This window comes from Thalassophryne amazonica, chromosome 17, assembly GCF_902500255.1.
Source record: "Thalassophryne amazonica chromosome 17, fThaAma1.1, whole genome shotgun sequence".
Classification (NCBI taxonomy): Eukaryota; Metazoa; Chordata; class Actinopteri; order Batrachoidiformes; family Batrachoididae; genus Thalassophryne; species Thalassophryne amazonica.
The window spans coordinates 26,600,223-26,618,224 of NC_047119.1; the positions used below are offsets into that span (position 1 = coordinate 26,600,223).

Below are 18,002 nucleotides of genomic sequence, written 5' to 3' on the forward strand. Positions count from 1 at the left end.
GATTTATTTAGAAATTCCATACAAATAAAAATCATGAATTAAACAGACATAAAACAATAACCAGAATAAATTCTTTGGAATTTCAAGGATAACACAAAAAAAGTCTCGACATATTTCTGTTGTGGTCGTTCTCTAAAAAGCAACAAGATAACTAAATAAATAAAAATAAAAACACTTAAAAAATTATAAATGTTTTGCAGCAAATAAGTACATATTTACACAAATTGACTTACCTGACTTTCAAGAATGCTACTGAGCAGACTTTTATTCTTTTATTCCATTCTTTTAAAACGGTTCAGATTATCACAGCTGATGGCAGCTGATTCCAACTAATGGCACCAATATATTTAAAAGAATTTTTACCAACGTTTGTGGTGAATATTGGAATAAATGATGAATGGCTAGATCTAGTTCTGTTGCTGTGTACTTAAGAAACAACAAAAATATTTCTGAATGGGAATGTGAATTCTTAACAAAGGTGGTGGACTGTTTGTCAACAGCATCAACTTTTGCAACTGTGTCGATGCAAATTAGAAAAATGATCAATTGCACGGTGAAGAAAACAAAATGAAATTGGGAAAAAAGTGAATTGGCCTTTAATGACATTTAGCCATAATCACCCTGGAGTAAGTGCAGCAATGTTTGCAAGACATTTGGCTCCAATTTGGAGCAGTAGTTAAAGATGTGCTAATTTTACAAACGGCCAATGTGGCATAGATTATTTCTTGGAAATGACAAATTGTTGCAATGGTTCTGAAGGTTGGATCAAATGTTTGTGATGCAAAAATGGAAATTCCTTACATCACCATAGAACCTGAATGGAATATTACTGATAACATTTTTTTAATGCAACAATGCTTGCTGTGCTGTCCGTTGTTGGTCTGCGATCTTTGATGGATTTGCATGTTGGCAAAAAGTCCACTTGACACTTCGACCACTTCAGTTTCAAATGAGGAAGGAGCAGCACATGTTGCACAACCTACTCACTGAACCAGCTACTTTACTGATGTCTGATGTAATCTGAATAACTAAACATTCAATTTTATCCATGCTGGGCGAAGAACAGGAGGAAAACGTTGCCACGAACAGCGGGAGAAGAGGAAAACTAGAAGGGTGGAAATGAGAGTGGGGACTTTGAATGTTGGTAGTATGACTGGTAAAGGGAGAGAGCTGGCTGATATGATGGAGAGGAGAAAGGTAGACATATTGTGTGTGCAAGAGACCAAGTGGAATGGAAGTAAGAGCAGGAGCATCGGCGGTGGGTACAAGTTGTACCATGGTGAGGACAGGAAGAGAAATGGTGTTGGGGTCATTTTAAAGGAAGAGTTAAAAGTCTGTTGGAGGTTAAGCGAGTGTCTGACGGTGATGAGTGTGAAGTTGGAAATTGAAGGGGTCATGATGAATATCATCAGTGCATATGCCCCACAGGTAGGTTGTGAGATGGAGAAAGATTTCTGGAGTGTGTTAGATGAGGTGGTGGAGAGTGTGCCCAAGCATGAAAGAGTGGTGATAGGAGCAGACTTCAATGGGCATGTTGGTGAGGGGAACAGAGGTGATGAGGAAGTAATGGGTAGATATGGTATCAAGGATAGGAATGGGGAAGGACAGATGGTAGTTGATTTTGCAAAAAGGATGGAAATGGCTGTGGTGAATACCTACTTTAGGAAAAGGGAGGAGCACAGGGTAACAAGAGTGGAGGAAGGTGCACACAGGTGGACTACATTCTTTATAGGAGATGCAAGCTAAAAGAAATCACAGACTAAGGTGGTAGCAGGAGAGAGTGTCACTAGACAGCATAGGATGGTTGTTTGTAGGATGACTTTAGAGGTAAAGAAGAAGAAGAGAGTGAGAGCTCAACAAAGGATCAGATGGTGGAAGCTGAAGGAGGAAGACGTGTGAAATTTAGCGAGCAGGTGAGAGAAGCACTAGTTGGAGGGGAAGCAATTTTGGACAACTGGAAAAGTACTGCAGATGTGGTGAGGGAGACAGCTAGGGCAGTACTGGGTATGACATCTGGACAGTGGAAGGAAGACGACTTGGTGGTGGGATGAAGAGGTCCAGGAAAGCATAAGGAGAAAGAGGTTGGCGAAAAAGTTTTGGGATAGTCGGAGAGATGAAGAAAGGCGTAAGGCGAGAAGTGGCAAAAGCAAAGGAAAAGGCATATTGCGAGCTGTACAAGAAGTTGAATAGTAAGGAAGGAGAAAAGGACTTGTACCGATTGGCCAGACAAAGGGACAGAGCTGGAAAGGATGTGCAGCAGGTTAGGGTGGTAAAAGATGCACATGGTAATGTGCTGACAAGTGAGGAGTGTGTGCTGAGAAGGTGGAGGGAATATTTTGAAGAGTTGATGAATAAAGAAAATGAGCGAGAGAAAAGGCTGGATGATGTGGCGAAAGTAAATCAGGAAGTAAAAGGGATAAGCAAGGAAGAAGTGAGGGCTGCTATGAAGAGGATGAAGAGTGGAAAGGCAGTTGGTCCAGATGACATTCCAGTGGAGGCATGGAAATGTCTAGGAGAGATGGCAGTAGAGTTTCTAACCAGATTGTTTAATAAAGTCTTGGAAAGTGAGAGGATGCCTGAGGAGTGGAGATGAAGTGTGCTGGTTCCTATTTTCAAGAACAAGGGTGATGGTGATCTGTAATGAGAGTAGAGAGCAAGTTGAGTCTAGTCTGGAGAAGTGGAGATATGCTTTGGAGAAAAGGGGAATGAACGTCAGTAGAAGCAAGACTGAGTACATGTGTGTGAACGAGAGGGAGCCCAGTGGAATAGTGCAGTTACAAGGAGTAGAAGTGGTGAAAGTAAATGAGTTTAAATATTTGGGGTCAACTGTTCAAAGTAATGGAGATTGTGGTAGAGAGGTGAAGAAGAGAGTGCAGGCAGGGTGGAGTGGGTGGAGAAAGCTGGCAGGAGTGATTTGTTACCAAAGAATATCAGCAAGAGTGAAGGGGAAAGTTTACAAAACAGTAGTGAGACCAGCTATGTTGTATGGTTTAGAGACAGTGGCACTAACAAAAAGACAGGAGGCAGAGCTGGAGGTGGCAGAACTGAAGATGTTGAGATTCTCTTTGGGAGTGACAAGATTAGGAATGAACATATCAGAGGGACAGCTCAGGTGGGACGGTTTGGAGACAAAGTCAGAGAGGCGAGATTGAGATGGTTTGGACATGTGCAGAGGAGGGACCCAGGGTATATAGGGAGAAGGATGCTGAGGATGGAGCCACCAGGCAGGAGGAGAAGAGGGAGACCAAAGAGGAGGTTCATGGATGTGCTGAGAGAGGAAGATACAGAGGACGGGGTGAGATGGAAATGATTAATCTGCTGTGGCGACCCCTAACGGGAACAGCCGAAAGACAAAGAAGAAGAATTAAATTTTATCCATTCATGTGTTCATCTGTGGATGTTATGCCATATTTCAGAACAGATGTTGGTCTTAAATTACTGAGGGACCTCAAGCTTCAATTAGATCCATTTTCAGTTCTTCTATGCTTTTTGCCTTGCAACGAGATGGATAGACTACATTTATATAGCACTTTTCCATCTATATCAGAAGCTCAAGCGCTTTACAGTAATGCCTCACATTCACCCATTCTCACACACTGATTTCAAGATGCTGCCATGGAAGCTGCTCACTACACACCAGGACCAACTTGGGCTTGAGAACAGAAGATCCTCTTTTCAAATCCCAGCCTGACTAGAAAATCACTAAGGGCCCTTGGGCAAGGTCTTTAATCGCCTATTGCTCCTGGTGTGTACTAGTGAGTACCTTGTATGGCAGCACCCTCACATCGGGGTGAATGTGAGGTGTTGGTGTCTGATGCAGATGGATAAGTGCTATATAAATGCACACATCACCTCCCTGAATATGATATGGTCATTAATGTCCTTTAGATGATGGCCTCTGGTTTGACCTTGAAATGTCCTGTGATGCGGAGGACAGTCGAGATGTTGTCCACCAAGTTTTATTGAAATTGCTCCAAGCCTTTTGCAGATATTCAACAGACAAACACGGCCAACTGCAAATTCTGTTAAACTAAAATACCCCAACCCCAAATTTCATCTGAACCCCAAAATTCATCAGATTTTCAGGGACAGACATTTTGTGGGGCCACTCACTAACGCCCTGGGAATAATTAGAGAACTGACCCACATTGTCAACGACTGCAAATTGCTGGTTTTCTAAATTTAGTAGGGTTGAATAGGTGTGCCTAATTTTCTGGCCACCGTATGTATATTACTTCGATGCATCAATAAATTTATCAGAACAGACCTGGAACTTTACTGTCCTTTAGCAGTTTGTTTGTTTTTTTTGGGGGGGGGGGGGGGGGGGGGGGTAATGATTGCACGTTTGTTAAAGCCGAAACGTGTGAGCCAGGGCCCTGCATGGTTCGGTACACGTGGCACGCAGCGGTTGCACAGCCATGTAGGGGGGCTCCGTCAAATCGCGGTGCATTGTGGGGCGGAGGCATGCGGCCTTTCTGTTAACGGCGAATCGAGAAAACCTGTAAATAACGTTATCCGGGGAAGGAAGTGTTTGAGCGCAGTACGGGGAAGATAACGCTTTGAAGCTGCACTTGACCTTCTGTTTTTAAAAAATAATATATATTTTTCTTAAAGATGGGGCAGGAGGATCTCATGAATAAAGCCGAAGACTTTGTAGACCAGGTAACTCCAGGTTTAGCAGCACAGCTGTTAACGCTAGCTGCTATTAGCCTGTTAGCTAGCTAGTTTGGAGATAATGTGTTGACGCATTGTGTTGCTTTTATATTTCTTCGGCGGGCGATGTTAACATGGCTGGAAATTATTGTTCATGCTACCTATTCACATTCCAAACGGTTATGTCTTTCTCTTAACCAGCATTATCAGCTCGTGTGGCATTGGCTAAATTAGCATTAGGATAACTGTCATGTTAGTTTTCCCTGTAACCAACCACAGCATTCTTCTTTTTTCTTCATTCCTCTTCCAAACAACCATTTGTGACTCGGTAAAAGGAGACGGTCTCAGCTGTTGTGAAATCACTTTAATGCTATGAGCTAACTTCATTGCAGGCTGTATCTGCTAGTCGAAGATCAAAGGGCATCTACAGGTTGTAGAGTATTTGGTTTTCGGTTTCTGTTTGTGATTTGACAGAGCTTATTTCAGACATCTTTAGAACAAATTGTACTTGGATCAGTTACCTACCTGTCTGCAGATGTTTTGCTGTACTGACCCCACTACAATATCTTGGAATGTAAGATATAAGCTGAGATCAGAGCTAAATGAGAGTGCAGGTTGGTGTGGGATCTTGAAAGAACGAAGTTGTTTTCTGGCCTGTTGTTTTAAGAGGCCTTGAATTTTTTTCTTATTATTTTTTTAGGCAGGAGGTGAATCACAACACTGTTTTTGCAGAAGCAGAGATTGCGATCCTAACAGTACCGACCTTAATAGCATCAAGCCTGGAAGTCTGCCTGTTTTGTGATGGTTGTGTTGACTGAGTTCAATAAAAACTTCATCTATAATCCTGTTAGATTTTTCTTTTAATGGTTCTCTGTTGTGTGTGTGTGTGTATTTTTAAGGGAAGGTAACAATTCTGCAGCAGTTGATCCTGTTACCTCCAGAAAGCCCCCATTAACAAATCTAGAGCTGATACTTGCTTGAATTTAGTCCACCCGGCACATCCTTTGAGATCTCGCAATTCCATTGGAAAAGTGCATCAGATGCATGTTGGATCACATAATATGATATGTGGAGTTCTTGTTTACACTCGTGTACTAGACATATTTGCCTTTTTCACTTTTGCAGCCCACATCTATCATCCACGGAACTATGTGGACCTGACATGTTGCTTCAACACCACTTAAAGCTGCTAATTTAACTGTAAGGACAATATATAAATTGAGTGAACACTCATGTAACGTGGCTTCTGTGCTTTGCTTATTAATGTGGGTAAGCGTCAACTTTGACCGGAAGATTTGACATGGTCACAGAGCATTAGTGAGTGTTCATAATGCGGATTTGGCTTATTAGGTACAAGTGCTCTGTGTAGTATCTGAACTCATTTTGAAATTCTGATATTGCACAAGATTAAAAAAAAAAAAAATCACTGAATTATTTATATGCATGTTTTCCATGTACAACCCCTGGCAATAATTATGGAATCACCGGCCATTGAGGATGTTCATTCAGTTTTTTAATTTTGTAGAAAAAAAGCAGATCACAGACATGACACAAAACTAGTCATTTCAAATGGCAAATTTCTGGCTTTAAGAAACACTATAAGAAATCAGGAAAAAAAATTGTCAGTCAGTAACGGTTACTTTTTTAGACCAAGCAGAGGGAAAAAAATATGGACTCACTCAATTCTGAGGAATAAATTATGGATTCACCCTGTAAATTTTCATCCCCAAAACTAACACCTGCATCAAATCAGATCTGCTCGTTAGTCTGCATCTAAAAAGGAGTAATCACACCTTGGAGAGCTGTTGCACCAAGTGGACTGACACGAATCATTGCTCCAACACGAGAGATGTCAATTGAAACAAAGGAGACGATTATCAAACTCTTAAAAGAGGGTAAATCATCACGCAATGTTGCAAAAGATGTGGGTTGTTCACAGTCAGCTGTGTCTAAACTCTGGACCAAATACAAACATGGGAAGGTTGTTAAAGGCAAACATACTGGTAGACCAAGGAAGACATCAAAGCGTCAAGACAGAAAACTTAAAGCAATATGTCTCAAAAATTGAAAATGCAGAACAAAACAAATGAGGAACGAATGGGAGGAAACTGGAGTCAATGTCTGTGACCGAACTGTAAGAAACCGCCTAAAGGAAATGGGATTTACATACAGAAAAGCTAAACGAAAGCCATCATTAACACCTAAACAGAAAAAAACAAGGTTACAATGGGCTAAGGAAAAGCAATCGTGGACTGTGGATGACTGGATGAAAGTCATATTCAGCGATGAATCTCGAATCTGCATTGGGCAAGGTGATGATGCTGGAACTTTTGTTTGGTGCCGTTCCAATGAGATTTATAAAGATGACTGCCTGAAGAGAACATGTAAATTTCCACAGTCATTGATGATATGGGGCTGCATGTCAGGTTAAGGCACTGGGGAGATGGCTGTCATTACATCATCAATAAATGCAGAAGTTTACGTTGTTATTTTGGACACTTTTCTTATCCCATCAATTGAGAGGATGTTTGGGATGATGAAATCATTTTTCAAGATGATAATGCATCTTGCCATAGAGCAAAAACTGTGAAAACATTCCTTGCAAAAAGACACATAGGGTCAATGTCATGGCCTGCAAATAGTCCGGATCTCAATCCAATTGAAAATCTTTGGTGGAAGTTGAAGAAAATGGTCCATGACAAGGCTCCGACCTGCAAAGCTGATCTGGCAACAGCAATCAGAGAAAGTTGGAGCCAGATTGATGAAGAGTACTGTTTGTCACTCATTAAGTCCATGCCTTAGAGACTGCAAGCTGTTATTGAGATTGTTATTGTTATGTTATTGAGAGAAACTGAGATTTTGTTTTAAGTTGTGTTGTGATATTTTTTTTAAACAAAAATGTTGATTATGATAAAGTATTTTGTTGTCATGTACAATGTTTGACGAAATTCTATAATAGGTCTTTCGGATCCTTTAGATCTATGAAGCTTAAATATCCGTACTTTTCAGGTTTCAAATCCCGCAAGATCTCAGTAACATTGAGAACTGCATTGAGACGCTCTGATCATGCTGCACTTTAACCGCTGTGCACGGACAACAGCATTATCATCGCAACATAAAACTATTTTTATATTGTGCCTAAAATTCTTGTGAATATATTCTCTGGGTTTATAGATGTTGTTACTGCATTTGTTTTATGTAAACATGCGAGACAGGCTGTCTCTCCGTTATTTTCAATGGGAGCTGCTGTGAGCTACGCTCACTTCCTGATCATGTCGTTCTGGGGGAAGTGAAGTTTGCTCTTTAACGTCTTAATTATTGTTCTTTACAACACTGTTTGTCCTCTTTGTTCCAGACTAATATATAATGTGTCTGAAATTCGGTTTGCGTTTATTAAATTCCACGCAGATTAAACGTAGCAGACACGGATTATTCGTTATTGTTTTAGCAAGTTTTCAGGGTATCATGCATGCAGTCTCTTATTAACGTGATGAAAAGCATAAAAAATACACTTTTGTAGTATAATATTCGTTTACAATTATCATGTGGATTCTCTGTTGTTTTGACTGCTGCGACTCTGGCGTGCAAGGGATTATGGGATACATGAAAACCCTGGATGAAAAAGTATCGGTATTGGTATCGATATCGGCGATATTGGGCCTGTATTTACTTGGTATCGGATCAATACCAAAATTCCCAGTATCGCCCACCTCTGCAGTGTTAGAATTATATTGTGTTGTATCTGAACTATTTTAGAATTCTGATATTACACAAAACTTTCTGCTTCAGTGAGTGTCTAAAGATGACATTATTTTAAATGAGAGTCTTGGTTAAATGTTAAAAAAAGTTTATTCAGTTCAAACATTATGCTGCATTTGTCAGTTGATGAGTTGCAGTCCAAAAGCGATCAATAATAAGCCGTGCACTGTTCAGTGTTGATGGAGCACAGTGTCTAATCACATATGGGTCCATCTCATTTCCCGTCTAGATGAAGAATGTGTGCAGCAGGGGATCGAATTTGTTCCAGCCAGACTCCAGCAGAAAAAACCAAAAGAGGACGGAGAGGATGTCGAGCAGAGAAAGGCCACGAAACACAGGAACAACATGTGGATGCCCTCATCCAGCGATGAAGACGATGACCACAGCGACTCAGAAGATAGCATGAGCGACCTTTATCCTCGTAAGTGTGCACAGCACTTACAATGCAGTATTGGTTCCCTGAGCTGTTGTAGTAGTAGGCAACTGTGCATAACTCTTGACTATGCATAGCATTTCATTCCAGCCAAAAATGCACATAAATTCACTGTTCTTAGGGATGTACCCTGTAAGCCACAGCCAATAGACAGGTTCATCTCATCTGTTTAGCACCACAACTTATAAACAATAAATGTTTACTTCTTATGGTTAATCAAATTAAAAGGGCACACAATGAGAACAAACTCAGATCTGGTGAGCTTTGAAGCAAGAGATTAATCCAAAAAGTAACTTTGCTTTTGTAATATCCCTTAGATGTGTTTGCCACCTACTGGATGGTTAGTGGATGCTGGATGATGATGGATTAGGAGCAGGTGTACAGTGCATTTGAAAAGTATTCACAGCGCTTCCCTTTTTCCACATTTTGCTTTGTTACAGCCTTATTCCAAAATGGATGATTTTTTTTTTTTTTTTTTTTGCTCAAAATTCTACTCACAACACCCCATATTGACATGATTTTTTTTTTTTTTGAAATTTTTGCAAATTTATTAAAAATAAAAAAACTTAAGAAATCACACATACGAGGTCTGTTAGATAATAAACCGACCCTTTTATTTTTTTTTTTAACTATATGGATTTGAATGACATGCGATTACACCAATCATGCTTGAACCCTCGTGCGCATGCGTGAGTTTTTTCACGCGTGTCGGTGACGTCATTTCCCTGTGGGCAGGCCTTGAGTGAGATGTGGTCCCGCCCTCTCGGCTGAATTCCTTTGTTTCACACGCTGCTCGAGACGGCGCGCGTTGCTTTATCAAAATTTTTTCTGGACCTGTGAGGAATATCCGAGTGGACACTATTCGAGAAATTAAGCTGGTTTTCTGTGAAAAGTTTAACGGCTGATGAGAGATTATGGGGTGTTTCTGTCGGTGTAAGGACTTCCCACGGAGCGGGACGTCCTGCAGCGCTTCCAGGCGCTGTCGTCGGCCTGTTTCGAGCTGATAACATCCTAATTTAAGGCTTAATTCACCCAGGACATCGTGAGAGAACAGAGAAGATTCAGAAGAGGACATTCCACTGTTTAAGGACATTTTTTTAATGAAAGACGTACGCGCAAATTCGCCGAGTCGTTTCCGTGACGACTCGGCAAATCTGTGTGCGCCACGACAGGAAAAACACCTCCGTGTTGAAAACCATTTGTAGAATTCAGGCGGCTTTTAATGGCTTTCAACAAGTGAGTAACTGAGAAATTGTTTAACAGCTTGGGTATGTTCCAACTTGCCCGTTAAGATTTCCAACGGAGGTGTTTTTCCTGCCGCGACCCCCCGCGGTCCGGTCCAGCCCGACATGCGACTCTGCCCGCACGTTCTTTCATTACAAAATGACCGTTAACAATGGAATGTCCGAATAAACTCCTCATGCTGACTTCTTCTGAAAGTTCTCTGTTCTCTGACGACTTACTGCGTCAACAGAGCCTGAAATGTGGAAGTTTTCAACTTGAAACGGCGAGACGCTGCCGCCTCGAAGCGCAGATCGGCGTCAGGCGCCGTGGGCCGTCCTTAAAGCGACACTACCAGACCAAAATCTCTCATCAGCCGTTAAAATTTTTACCGAAAACCAGCTGAATTTATTGAATGGTGTCCACTCAGTTGTGCCTTACAGTTTTGAAAAACTTATTATCAAACAAAGCAACAGTCTCTGAGCCATTCCTAAACAATGAAAAAAATCGACGAGCGGGTGGACGACTCCTCACTCAAAGACTGCCCACAGGCGAATGACGTAACCGACAGGCGTGAAAAAACTCTCGCATGCCCACGAGGGTTCAAGCATGTCTGATGTAATCACACGTGATTCAAATCCATATGGTTTTTGAAAAAATAATAAGGTCGGATACTTTTCTAATAGACCTCGTACATAAGTATTTGCACCCTTTGCTCAGTACTTTGTTGATGCACTTTTGGCAACAATTACAGCCTCAAGACTTCTTGAATATGATGCCACAAGCTTGGTGTATCTATCTTTGGGCAGTTTTGCCCATTCCTCTTTGTAGCACCTCTCAAGCTCCACCAGGTTGGATGGGGAACATCGGTGCACAGCCATTTTCTGATCTCTCCAGAGATGTTCAGTCAGATTCAGCTCTGGGCTCCGTCTGGTCCACTCAAGGACATTCGCAGAATTGTCTGGAAGCCACTCCTTTGATATTTTGGCTGTGTGTTTAAGGTCATTGTCCTGCTGAAAGATGAACCGTCGCACCAGTCTGAGGTCAAGAGCGCTCTGGAGCAGGTTTTCATCCAGGAGGTCTCTGTACATTGGTGCAGTCAATTTCAATTTATTTTCATTTTTATAGTGTCAAATCACAACAAGGTTGCCTCAAGGCGCTTCACACAAGTAAGGTCTAACCTTACCAACCCCCAGAGTAACAGTGGTAAGGAAAAACTCCCTCTGAGGAAGAAACCTCATCGTCATCTCAGTCTCCCAGTTCCTGCCGCTTAAAAACATCCCCACAGCATGATGCTGCCACCACCATGCTTCACTGTAGGGATGGTGCCTGATTTCCTCCAAACATGACACTTGACATTTATGCCAAAGAGTTCAGTCTTTGTCTCATCAGACCAGAGGATTTTGTTTCTTATGGTCTGAGAGCCCTTCAGGTGCCCTTTGGCAAACTCCAGGTGGGCTGCAATGTGCCTTTTACTAGGGTTGCGTATCGAGGACCGGTTCTTTTCGGGTATCGTTATGAATTGATTCTATCCACTGACATCAATAGCCGTTTTGCATAACGATTCCCTTATCGGTCCTTCAGAGCGGCATTGTTTTTGAGTGTTTGTCGGGAAAATGATCATTTCTCTATGTTGTTTGCAGACCCTGCAGCGGCTCTGTAATCAACCACTTCTGTAGTGTGACTCCACTTTGAAGCGTGAACCAATGAAGCAGTGCTTCGATCCACTGGCACATTGGTTCTTTGATTCGCTGCTCTTCAGAAGCGGAAAGTCTGCTTCTTACCCCCTCTCAAAGCCATTAAAATGTCAATCGTGAGTCACTTTTGTGTGGATTAAAGTTATTAACTGGGACTCTTGTTTTGTTGCAGTCAAAAAACGAGTGCTAGACAGACTCCGGTCGGTATTAATAACTTCCAAATGAATTGCTGCTTTAAATAAAATGACACCTCTTTCCAAACGCTGTAATACAGACAGTAAAATACAATCCTCTAAAATGTGTTGTTTTGTTTTTTTTTCTTCCCAAAATGAGACGTCCTGCATTCTTTATCAGTTGATCCTGACGTGAAGCACAGCCGGCTGCAAGAGCTCACCTCAGGTGTATGGAAAGAATTTCATGCCAATAATGTCTGAAAGGAAATGCTTTTGACAAATACTGTAGATTTTGTTTACTTCTATTTATGTCCAGAGATCAAGGATCCACCATGTAGAGTTTATTATGTCCAGAGTTTAAGGACCCAGTGACCATTTCCTTATTTATTTACTTTAAGACTCAGTAAAATGTTGTTGACATAGAAAACTTGTGAAGCCTACTTTTAGTACACAGAAAATTCACAAGAGGTATCGATAAGGAATTGGATCGATAAGTGGAATCGATAATGGTATCGATATCGATAAAATCTTATCAATACCCATCCCTACCTTTTACTAAGGAGTGGCTTCTGTCTGGCCACTTTACCATATACGTCTGATTGGTGGATTACTGCAGAGATGGTTGTCCTTCTGGAAGGTGGTTCTCCACAGAGGAATGCTGGAGCTCTGACAGAGTGACCATCAGGTTCTTATTCATCTCCCTGACTAAGGCTGACAGGAATTTCTATATATTAGCAACATGTCAAGGCCCTTTTCTCCCAATTGCTCAGTTTAGACAGGTGTTGAGGCAGAAGGATTTTCAGGCTGTCTGTACAAAGAAAGAGTCAAGACATTGACCTGTTGGTCAAATAACAGGCTCTTTACTACGAAGCTTCGGACACTGTGTCAGCCCTGGTGTTCTGATTGGAACAGTGTAAAGTGTGGCTTGTGTGTTTTGGAACACCATAAGGGAAGTGGCTGGGTAGTTGTTGGCGCTCTTTTTTTCTTCTGGGTGAGAAGGTTCTTATAAACACACATGCAGAACACAATGCGCGTGCTCTTTCTTCGCTCACTGCCTCTGGTGTTACCGTTGCGGAACGGATGCGGGACCCACAAAGAATCCAAGTCATTCAAAAGATGCAAACTTCTCAGTGGCCACGGAGCTCTGCGGCTGTGGTTACCAAGACCATGCAGCGCTGCGGATTTTCTTGCGGGCTGCTGGAGCACTCTGCATCAAAACAGCGAGCGTAGTCTCTGGACTTGTTGATAGACTTTGGCCGCAACTCCGCACAGCAGATAGTGGGGCGGTGTGAGTGGCCCGCTGCAGCGCTTACCGAGCCCGCAGACTCGGTAAGCGCATCGGAGGCAGTGAGAGTCATCACAGTGATGCCGACTGGCCTGCCTGATGAGGACGCAGAACATAATGCCCTGTTTATAAAAAAAAAAAAAAAAAAAAGCATGCAAAATTGCACAAAAAAATCTGCGAAACTGCGAGGCCGCGAAAGGTGAACCGTGATATAGCGAGGGACCACTGTATACCGGGGAATTCCCCAGTAGATCTATGGAGTGTTTACTGCGGTAGTAAGAGACAGAAGTTGCCAAATCCACTGTTGGTTTGTCTGATGTTTCAGTAATCACTGCTGGGGTTATTAAAGAAATCCAAATTGGATGGGGGGTCATGTAGAAATCTGCCTGGCAATGATAGTTACAAACTACTGGCAAATATTTACCTGAAAAGTTACCTTAGTATTACCTGGAACAGTTAGATATACTGGTTGCCATGGATATCCACATCAATTGCATTGTTCGTGTGGGACAGCCAAACCTACGTTTCGCTTGTCGCCCGAACCACTGATGCACCGATTCATTCAATATGGCAGGTTAATTGAGTTAATTAGAAAAGCAGTTTGTTAAAACAAAGTCCGAACTGAAGGCTGAATGATTGTCCTTCTATCTGAGAATGATGGATTTCATCACAATGTTTGTGGTTCACAGGGCTGTGATCATCAGTGAGTCCCTTTCATCTGAGAGAATGTCTTTTTCATCATGGTGATGATCAGAGGTCACTTGGAGGTTGTGAACAAAGTCCCGCGGTGAAACTTATCTTTGAGTGTCTTTCTTGCATTGTGAAGATCACAAGGTGGAGTAATTTCAGCTTGTAGCAGTTTGTGTCACTCAGGTCATTTGTGTGATAAGGCTCAAGGGATGGTTTCATCAGATGTGCTGCAAGGCTAAAGGAATGTCTTATCAGATGCCTTTCACACTGAGCATTAGCTTACAGTAGTCAAACAGCATCTGGTTAACAGAAAGGTTTCAAGCGGTCAAACAGAACATTTAGTTGACAGAAAATCAGTATTTATCATTTTGGTTTCACACGGGCGACGAGCTGTAGGAAGAGTCCTGGTGGATCCAAAGTTCTTCCATTTACAGATGATGGAGTCCACTGTGCTCATTGGGACTTTCAAAGCAGCAGAAATGTTTCTGTACCCAATCCTGTCTCGGAGGTCGACATACAATTCCTTTGACTTCATGCTTGGTTTGTGCTCTGACATGCACTGTCAACTGTGGGACCTTATATGTAGACAGTTGTGTATTTTTCCAAATCATGTCCAATCAACTGAATTTACCCCAGGTGGACTCCAATTAAGCTGTAGAAACATCTCGAAGATCATTAGATCTTCAACGCAAAGGCTGTGAATCCTTATGTATATGTTTTGTTTTTTTACGTTTGTTTTTTTGTTTTGTTTTTTCATATTGTCATTATGGGGTGTTGTGTGTAGAGTTTTGAGGGGGAAAAATGAATTTCAACCATTTTGAAATTAGACTGTAACATAACAATGTGAGAAAATTGAAGCACTGTGAATACTTTCCGGATGCACTGTAAATGCGTGATCTGCTGCACCCATACTATTTTCTGATTGGTTCACAGTCGTTATGTTCTAAAGCTTTAAAACAAAACAGTCACAAGTCAATACAGCCTAACAAATAGGATTTTCTTTTAAATGTAGCTGAAGCATGCATTTGTACAGTAGTGTTCAGAATAATAGTGCTATGTGACTAAAAAGATTAATCCAGGTTTTGAGTATATTTCTTATTGTTACATGGGAAACAAGGTACCAGTAGATTCTCACAAATCCAAGAAGACCAAGCATTCATGATATGCACACTCTTAAGGCTATGAAATTTGGCTATTAGTAAAAAAGTAGAAAAGGGGGTGTTCACAATAATAGTAGTGTGGCATTCAGTCAGTGAGTTCGTCAATTTTGTGGAACAAACAGGTGTCCCCTATGTAAGGATGAAGCCAGCACCTGTTGAACATGCTTTTCTCTTTGAAAGCCTGAGGAAAATGGGACGTTCAAGACATTGTTCAGAAGAACAGCATAGTTTGATTAAAAAGTTGATTGGAGAGGGGAAAACTTATACGCAGGTGCAAAAAATTATAGGCTGTTCATCTACAATGATCTACAAACTGATGCTACAAACTCAAAACTATTATGTTCAAACTGCTTTTTTAGCAGTCCTGTGAATCACTAAACTAGTATTTAGTTGTATAACCACAGTTTTTCATGATTTCTTCACATCTGCGAGGCATTAATTTTGTTGGTTTGGAACCAAGATTTTGCTTGTTTACTAGTGTGCTTGGGGTCATTGTCTTGTTGAAACACCCATTTCAAGGGCATGTCCTCTTTAGCATAAGGCAACATGACCTCTTCAAGTATTTTGACATATCCAAACTGATCCATGATACCTGATATGCGATATATAGGCCCAACACCATAGTAGGAGAAACATGCCCATATCATGATGCTTGCACCACCATGCTTCACTGTCTTCACTGTGAACTGTGGCTTGAATTCAGAGTTTGGGGGTCGTCTCACAGACTGCCAAAAAGAAAAATTTTACTCTCATCAGTCCACAAAATATTCCTCCATTTCTCTTTAGGCCAGTTGATGTGTTCTGTGGCAAATTGTAACCTCTTCTGCACATGTCTTTTATTTAACAGAGGGACTTTGCGGGGGATTCTTGCAAATAAATTAGCTTCACACAGGCGTCTTCTAACTGTCACAGCACTTACAGGTAACTCCAGACTGTCTTTGATCATCCTGGAGCTGATCAATGGGTGAGCCTTTGCCATTCTGGTTATTCTTCTATCCATTTTGATGGTGGTTTTCCGTTTTCTTCCACGTGTCTTGTGTTTGTTTTTTTGTCCATTTTAAAGCATTGGCAATCATTGTAGATGAACAGCCTATAATTTTTTGCACCTGCGTATAAATTTTCCCCTCTCCAATCAACTTTTTAATCAAACTACGCTGTTCTTCTGAACAATGTCTTGAACGTCCCATTTTCCTCAGGCTTTCAAAGAGAAAAGCATGTTCAACAGGTGCTGGCTTCATCCTTAAATAGGGGACACCTGATTCACACCTGTTTGTTCCACAAAATTGACGAACTCACTGACTGAATGCCACACTACTATTATTGTGAACACCCTCTTTTCTACTTTTTTTTACTAATAGTCCAATTTCATAGCCTTAAGAGTGTGCATATCATGAATGCTTGGTCTTGTTGGATTTGTGAGAATCTACTGAATCTACTGGTACCTTGTTTCCCATGTAACAATAAGAAATATACTCAAAACCTGGATTAATCTTTTTAGTAACATAGCACTACTATTATTCTGAACACTACTGTATCTATCCGTCGACATCTGTCTCACTATCTATATTTTTTGAAGTTCTCTGACATTCGGTCAGTGGATCAGCACACATGGTTCAGATGCTGGGACAGTTTGTTTTGGTGTAACTCCCACATTTCTCCATAGCTTCTATGTTCACTCTGAAAACCTCAAAAGAATCAAATGTGGTGGATGAAAAGGAAGAGAAAGAAGATTTCCAAACGGATGAAGATGAGGAAATGGAGGTGGACCAGCAAGTAATGCCGAAACGCAAGAAGGTCTGTTGAAGGTTGCAAATAATCTTTGTAGGCTGTTTTTTTTTTGTTGTTGTTTGTTTGTTTGTTTTTTTTACTTGGTTTATTTTGTCAAAAACAAGTTAATGTTGTATTCATCTCTGTAGGTGCAGGGTGGTCAACATAAGAAGAAATTCAGAAATTCCCACTGGAAATCAAGTCATCCTAAGAAACACGGAAAGGCACAAAATGGGAAGTGAAATACCCTATGTGTCACATTTGTACAGTATTTTCATAACTGTTACTTTACCAGAGAACACTGCGTTGTCTGAGAACGGAACTCTCGGCCCGTCGTCATTGAAAGAAAGCCATTCTGTGTTTTCTCGTGTTGTTCAAATGAAAAGTTGCATAACAAATGGACTGAGAACTGCTGTGGCTAAAATGAGGACTGGACAAGTTGATTGTTTTTGTTTTCCTCCATAGAATACAATTTTTGGATTTGCACTCATTGTTTTTAATTATTCAAATTATGAAGCTGCTCTGAAAGAATGCCATTTTAAAATATGGCTATGAGTAGTGGTGGACATTATAGACATAAAATTCTCATTTCATGCTGATTTTTTTTGTGATAATATAAAAGAACACATGAAAATTGTGCCATTCATTACACTAACCTGTGGCCAAAGTCAACTGTAGCACTCAGTATGCTATTGTGTGCACATCTGGTTATTCTTGTGCATGAGGTGTATACAGTGAAGGGATTCACATATTCATATGTAATATCCCATAGCTGTCTGAAACCTGTTGGTAGAGGATGCTGGCTTGATGCATTTGGAGCAGGTTTGGTCAGTGAAACAGTTTCACATGGAACTGTACTAAATCAAAAGTAACATTACATTTCACAGTGATTACTTTCTGATGTTTAAATAGCACCGTCACAAGTCCACCCAATGGGATGGATTTATTTTAATTAGTTTGTATTAGTACTTAAATTGTAAGTATTACAACCATTTTGTACATCAAGCTATTAAGTATTTGTTCTAAGGGTGAGTTTCCAACCTCTGCATTGTTGTGCACGAGCACACTTGAACAGTGTTAATGGGTGCAGTCTGCAGAAATGTCCTGCAATTTTTTTTTTGTTGCTGTCATCAATTGCATGCATAATTCACTGTGTGTTGCGTG

The 18,002-nt window shown here is 41.1% G+C and overlaps 1 protein-coding gene across 1 annotated transcript; it reads left to right on the forward strand.

Moving 5' to 3' along the window:
- The first annotated feature begins 4,614 nt into the window (after positions 1 to 4,614).
- LOC117530072 (surfeit locus protein 2-like) lies at positions 4,615 to 17,265 on the forward strand. Its single transcript, XM_034193008.1, has 4 exons — positions 4,615 to 4,712; positions 8,598 to 8,833; positions 16,735 to 16,865; positions 16,988 to 17,265. The coding sequence occupies exons 1-4, from the start codon at positions 4,615 to 4,617 to the stop codon at positions 17,078 to 17,080; spliced, it is 558 nt and encodes a 185-aa protein (XP_034048899.1). The 3' UTR covers positions 17,081 to 17,265.
- The last annotated feature ends 737 nt before the right edge of the window (positions 17,266 to 18,002 follow it).